At 31.7% G+C, this 7,355-nt stretch overlaps 1 protein-coding gene across 5 annotated transcripts in view; it reads left to right on the top strand.

Annotated features, from left to right (window-relative positions):
* Nucleotides 1–282: 282 nt before the first annotated feature.
* LOC143229284 (suppressor of lurcher protein 1-like) overlaps nt 283–7,355 on the top strand; it is a 200,675-nt gene continuing 193,602 nt past the window's right edge. Inside the window, exon 1 of one of the 5 annotated variants that reach the window (XM_076461412.1) lies at nt 283–563. In XM_076461412.1, coding sequence (XP_076317527.1) covers nt 521–563 — 43 coding nt within the window. In that variant the 5' untranslated portion in view covers nt 283–520. Of the gene's footprint in view, nt 569–7,355 lie in introns of all 5 variants that reach the window. The other 4 variants (XM_076461411.1, XM_076461410.1, XM_076461408.1 and 1 more) reach the window with 4 other exon arrangements.

Here is a 7,355-nt window from a genome sequence, read left to right as displayed (position 1 = left end):
GCATAAAATAAAGTATGTAAGCTAAGAAAGACGTGATGAAATGTGGGTCATCTCTCAAGAGAATAGAACATGTGTGTAGCTTTTTTGCAACGCGCGTGGTTGATGGCTCATTACGTTTCTGGATATTACAGCCGTTGTTACAAGTTCTATATCAAAATAAAATGCCGTGCTGTGTGGTTTCTAGCACCGAAGTCAAATATTCTACCGAAGAGACTGCAGCTGGAAAGTGCTCGTGCAATGGCTTTGCTGAACGAAAAAGTAGCAACATCAACCACCGAGAGCTTGGTTTTGTCCAGCTGACGTAATACTACACTTCTTGCTGCTAACTGCACTACGTAGTTTGAGCTCTCGTGCGCGCGCGAATAAAACCAGCCGACATATTGATTAGAATACCTTCCACTGCAGGATAGCACGGAAGAAGGACTAGTGCCGGATGGTGTGAGTGTCACATGAACGATCTCCCACACCTGAGGTAGAAGATTTTGTTCTGGATTCTGGATTTATCCTTTTGCCCAGTTTTATGAAGAAAATTCTAGTTTCGACGCAAGGAACTTGGAAATATAGTACGGTAACAACAATCTCGTTTTAAATATCAGAGACGTTGTTTGTGAACATGTTAGTTATGAAAATATAACTGTATAACTCAATGGTAGTTCAATCCATTCGCTGTTGTTTAATGTGACTTAAGCCTAGACCTTATAGCTTAATGCTTATAAAACTAATACGGTTATACGTAAATGCCAATTTTTCTCAGTTGTCTTATATAAAACTGATATAACAGCATTTCATTATAAGCTTGAGTTTCAGCGTTCGAACCCATGCACAAGATTGCAAATTATTTTTGAATATCAATTATCGTGTTTAACTCACAAGAAATTTCTATCATCACTTGTTTAGGATTTAGTAGTAATGACGAACTGTGATCATCTGGCGATAAAACGAATACGACATAGAAAGTATTAATACGAAAAGGTTATTCTGCAAAACATAGTAACTTTGATGTTTTTTAATATGAAGTGGCCCATGTTAAACAATACATTTACAATGACAAACTATTATGGTCAGTAAGATATTTATTTGAGTGTTTCTGTAAAATAGTAATAATAAATGATGAAAACAACTTCAATCTATTTCAAAGAGAGAATTCATACGGCTTTATTACCTTGCTCATACAGACGTCCCTACACTGACTTTTTGTTATAAAGAATTTATGTATTATCTAAGCCAATGTGAATAAACAATTAGAATGAATATAAAATATTTTGTTATACGCCAGAATTTCATAGCCTTAAGTTCAGATGTAAGGTTACATATTTATAATCCTGTTAAATATTATTTTTACACACGTTACATGAATATAAGAACACAAACGGTTTACTTCTCATCAGTTATACTAACTATCGATTTGAAGATCTTATATAATTCTCATGAGTCTGCAAAATGCTTTCAACTTATTGTTAAGTGTTGCTGTCCTAGTTGCATTTAATAACATAAGATCAGCAAATTTTAATGTATTTCTGGACACTTCCCTATTCTAATCATATTTATATTTAATGAATCAGTCTCGGACGAAAAGGAAAGCTCACTTCAACACTTATCCAAGAAGCTTATAAGGAAACTTTCACTGTAGATGTAATATTTCTCATAATGAACAAAACCTAGTATCAGGAAAGGAATTAGTGAAAGTTCACACGAATCATATTTGTTTGACATAGATAATACCTTGAATGAAAGACCATGCACCCTATAATACTACAAATACCATAGGATTTGTGTATTGTTATATTACTCTAGCTTCAATCTAAAATAAATCGCTAAAATAAATTATAATAGAACAGAGACGCCATTTCATAAAAGCAAGTCAGCTCAGGGCATAAGATTATTAATAGTAGACACTTGGTACATGGAAATCATAGTATCACAAATCTGTTCTTCATTTGTAGGCACTTGGCACATGGAAATCATAATATCACAAATCTGTTCTTCATTCGTAGGCACTTGGTACATGGAAATCATAGTATCACAAATCTGTTCTTCATTTAACAATATTTTCTGGTCAAGTATAGAAAGATGTAGGAAGATCAGATAACAAGATATAAGACAATTTAAGAAAACCTTATGGTAAAATGGAAAATATTTAAAAGGATCTGATAAAGATGCAGAAAAGTATTTGGAAAGAATTTTTTTCAAGATAAAACAAACCTTATGATAATAAAGAGAAATGATGAATATGTTTGCTGATGAAATACGAAATCGCTAATAAGTTTGATAAGTCAAAGAAAGGTAATATTATATAATAATAAAACAGAAGTGTATAATAAGCCCTTGCGCTAAAACAAAGACGCTATTAAGATAACAACACAATGAAAGAAGGTGAATATTGTTGGATTATATTAGGATAAACTATGAAAATATTATGATAGAAAATAATGGGCTTTTAATAAAACCTTAAGACCAATTGGGAAATTTTGTGTGATTAAACAGAGAAACGTTTTAGATTGTATAAGAATAAAGCAGAGGGAAGTTTAATAAAATCTTATGAAAAAATAGAGAAAAGAACATATCATAAAAAGTAAAAGATAAAAGCATCAGAATATATTTTTATAACCAGAAAGTCAATTTTCACACAAAATAAAAGTCTTAACGGCGACTTTATTGAGAAATAGAGAAGACATTAAAAATGTATTTTAGGAAAACAGAAAAGCCTGTAATATTGTCTTTTGGCAAAATAAAGAAATCATATGGAGCTCATTAGTTTAAAACAGATGCTTTTAAAGATACCTACTTTAGAGCAGAGAATCCTTATGAAGTCGTTTATATAAAACAGAAATGTTTGTCATATAATCTGATAAAATTGAAGGGAACTTTGGATGTTTATTTTTTAACTGATTAAACAAGTAAACCAAAGGAAATAGTTGCTTTAGAAATATTAAAACATTTCCGAAATGATTGGTTTTGTTTCAGTTAAAACATTGGGTATTTTAGTTTATATATCAGGGACAGTTTTTATAGTTATATGTCCTGAAAGTGAATCTTCGTCACTTACTAAATTACCACTAGGTTCACATGGGTCTCATGCTTGTGATCGTCCAAAATAACCTTAATCGATTTTCGAAGTAGACTGGAAAGTTCCACACTTTAACCTAAAAACCTAGCTTAATAACTTTGATGTGAAACATAGATATCAAGATATCTTGCAGTGATGTATGCGTTCAGATTCAAAGTGTCGTCTGGACGATATCGTTTATAGCTAACAGTAAAATGTTTGTTTAGTGAATTTTGTGAAAAGTTACTCTAAGACTAGTTGCATTAGTCGTTCTAATTTTGAAGAGACAGGCTAAATAAAAATTATCTAGTCAACATTACTCAGAGCCTATTCCTGAGCTACTTTCGATAGCAGTGGTAGCGCAAAAGAAATTGTATATAGAAATAGGTAGTTTGTAAGTATAATTGTGATTAAAATTAATGAAATAAATTTAAAAAAATACTTAAGTTTTGAATATATTAGTTAATTAAGTATATATAAAATAATAGATTGGAAAAATTAATGATATTAATATTAAGCAAAAATAAACGTTAAAACTAAGGAAGGACATGACGTATTGAGGTAATTAATACTTTTATATACTATCATAATTTCTTATACGTTCTCGGAATTTTTGTTTATTTGGATTAAATGAAACGCGTTTTAATAAAAACTAGGTAATTAAAAAAATGCTTATAACTTCTTGTAGCTTCATTTAATGCGGCCGATTTTAAACGTCATTAGACCAAAGTAATTGTCTCTTTATAACATTTACTGATAATAAATGTTAAACGAGCGCGAAAATATATGGTACTTCCATAATTTGACGTGTTCAGCGTCTCGTCACAAAGAAATTGGAAGCAACATGCAAGTGGTTGCTCTCAGAGCGATTTCACAGACGAAAACTTTAGCTGAACACTTATCGACCGACGTTTGCAAGCGATAACTAAAGTGCTATTTTTACTGTTTAGCGTTTAACAATCTTCTCCAGTAGAAAAAAGTACAAAATGTTCACATGTGTCGATAAACTCTTTTAGGCTATAAAACGTATACATAAGTTTAATATTATAACAGAAGTTACAAATAAACGTTAAAACTGCTTTTATTGCAAGTCATCGGTAGATTTACGGACTTACAACGCTAAAATTGGAGGTTCGATTTTCTGTTGAGGACACAGCAGAAAGCTTATGACAAAGACTATTGAAGAAAGTAATGCATTAACTAATAATCTTAGTTTTAATACTTCAGTTTAATAAAATTTTGTGCTGTGAAGAAGTCCAGAAGAAATATTCATTCTAGACAATATGGCGCCCTCAAAGTCATCAAACGAGAACAGTCAAGCTTGCAAGGAAATAAACGAGTAAGCTATTTTAGTAGGGTTAGTGTAAGATTCTACTGATAGAGGTATGATAACTGAAATATCCTACAATTACTAGTGTTTCGGAAAACAGTTTTAAGACAAATGCATTTGAATGTTTACTTTGAAGTGAAACGTGTGTTATCAAGAAAACAAAGGAGAAAATGAATTTCTCAAAAATTAATTTCTGTATACACAATATCTGAAGAGGTGCACAAACCTTATTATAATCCATTGCCCGCTTGTTTCATTACCGTCTTGACTGTTCTAGTTTTACGATTAAGGGGACAATTTATAGTTTAAGATATATGTCGTCGTCTCTGGACTTCTTCTTCCCAGCGGGGACTTTCTGAATATCGAAGTATGAAAACCTGAGATTATTAATGAATTCTTTATTTTCCCAACATACTCTTTAACTTTAATTTATAACTCATGTTATAATATTATGTTTATAAGCATGGTTTACAACCTACAAGAGTTAATGTATATGTACACAAATTTCTTGTTTTTCCATTGGATAAGACTGTTAAACGTGAAACAATAAAAACAGCGTTTCACTTATCACAGGCAACGTGGGTCGATAACTGTCCAGATAAAATTTTCGCTTGTGGAATCACTCCGAACGCAACCACGTGCATGTTGCTTCCAAGTTCTTTGTTACGAGATAGTGAACATGTCGAGTTATGGAAGAGTTACACTTTCGTGCTCGTATAAAATTTATTATCAGTAAATGGTGATCTTTAATATTGTCCATATTATAAATCACAAAAGATACAAGTTTTGCTTTTTACTACCTAGTTTTCATTAAATCGCTTTACATGTTATTCGAACAAACAAATAAAATTTTAAAGGTCTTAAAACCCCTACAAAACGATGGTAGTATGCAAAAGGTAACTGATAGATTATAATTACTTTAATAGGTCATATCTTTATGCGTTATTTTTGTTTAGTACTGATACGATTGATTGTCCAATCTTACTAAGATATATAGATATACTTTAAGAATTAGTACATTCAAAACTTAAATATTTTGTCGTTTATTATTTATTTTAAACATTTGTACAAACTAACAACTCACTTCTTTTGTACTATTACTGTTATCGAGAGTAATTCAGATGTTATCTGTGAGAGGTAATGAATAGCTGTCTGGTCTCTAGTCTTTCACTTTAAAGTTAGGGATGTATATTGTATATAACTTTTGCATAACTCCACACCATGGATTAACAGTAAGTGTACAGACTAACTACATCAAAATCCAGGGCTTGATTCCTCGCGGTAGACAGAGTGAATAAAGTCCATTGTATATCTTTGATCTAAAACAATAACTACAATCCGCATATAGCTTTACGAGAACATACAAAACTAATCAAACCGATTTAATCATAAAGTGAGGTTTGACCGTCAATCTTGGAACGCGATAACGATCTCACAAAACAGAATGTGATTTTGAAAGTAATGGAACACGAACCCTATCTACTGAGCCACGACCAGATAATTTATTGGAAGAGTCATTGGCTTAACAAGAAAGCATTTTTTTTTGTTAAAATGACGGCGTTCTCAGCGTTCTGTTAAAAGAGTCACTTATACTACCGTATTCTTTACAGAAGAATTACATTAAAATAAACCACAATAGCCAGCAGAGTACAGGACAACAAAGACCGAATCTTCTCAGTGAAGGAAACGCCGAACGTTGAAAGTGAAGATAAAAACAAGAAAAACTAGGTTGAATGTGCAATACAAGAAAGTAAGGAATTCTTCACATCAAAGTAGTTGAACAAGAAACAAGAGTGTTCAGTTTGCTGACTCTTTTGTCAGTTGTTGATCAGAAATACACTTAAAAAAAACTGAACAAAATGCACAGTAGGCGAAACTAGTTTCTACATACGTGGATACAATTGCTCACTACATAAACTAGCACAATTATACTGGAAGAGAGTTGAATAAGCTTGATATCTGAAGCGTGTGACGACCAAGACAAGTGTAAGATATTAAGAAACAGATACACAGTTCGAGTCAGACATCAGAGTGATGAGTTAACTTTTAAAAGTGTTAGCGAATAATATATTATAAAAAGATAACTCCTCATTGTCATGGGAGTGTTGGTCTCGTGACCGTCAACTTTCTAACCAACAACACCCAACAAATATAAATTAATATCGATCGAGAATAGAATTCATCGGACACATGTCTCAGGTTTAAGGTCTATAGACATTTCAGATCAGGAAACAGCCTCGTGAAATTTGAATAATACATATAATGTTCTGGAATTATAAGATGGTAGATCACATGACCATGTCCCCGATGTGACACTGGCAAAATTGTTTTGTTAATATATAACATGTTAAGAGAGGTATATTGGAAGAACCACTTTTCATTAGAGAAGTCATGTACTTTTTTTGCTATATTGAAACAGACACTTTTTATTAGCACGATCATGTTTAATAGGTTATACTTGAAGAATAGTTTTTTCGTCCGTTAAGTGAAATCAGAAACTTGGCACTTGTTTCTGTTAAAGTGTCGTAGTTCCTAATATTGCATTGAAGTTTCTATTCTTAATTAACGTAGTCTAATTTCTTATACTAGAACAATTAGTTTTTACCAATCTTACCTTGTCCCTTACAAAACGGAAAATCAAAGAAAATACGTTTATACTATATCACTCTATGACATTGACTTTATTATGTGCATAATGAGTTAAATAACTGTAGCAAGTGTATTACAATTTTGTATTCAGCTCTACTATATTTAATTGCTCACTATATATATCTTTGTTGCTTCATGTGTAATTCAAAATGTTTTAATTTGTACAATAATTACCTTACAATTTGTTGAGAATATGTATAATTGAGCTGTCAAAATACAGGGTTTAACTCATTGATAAGGAAACTCACGTGCATATAAATACACTCCCATAAAAATATGTATACTTACAGATACGTTTCTATATGTCCTCTGCAAAAGTCAAGTGGCTAT

This window comes from Tachypleus tridentatus, chromosome 10, assembly GCF_004210375.1.
Source record: "Tachypleus tridentatus isolate NWPU-2018 chromosome 10, ASM421037v1, whole genome shotgun sequence".
In the NCBI taxonomy this organism is placed as follows: domain Eukaryota; kingdom Metazoa; phylum Arthropoda; class Merostomata; order Xiphosura; family Limulidae; genus Tachypleus; species Tachypleus tridentatus.
This window is presented reverse-complemented; position numbering and strand designations above follow the sequence as displayed.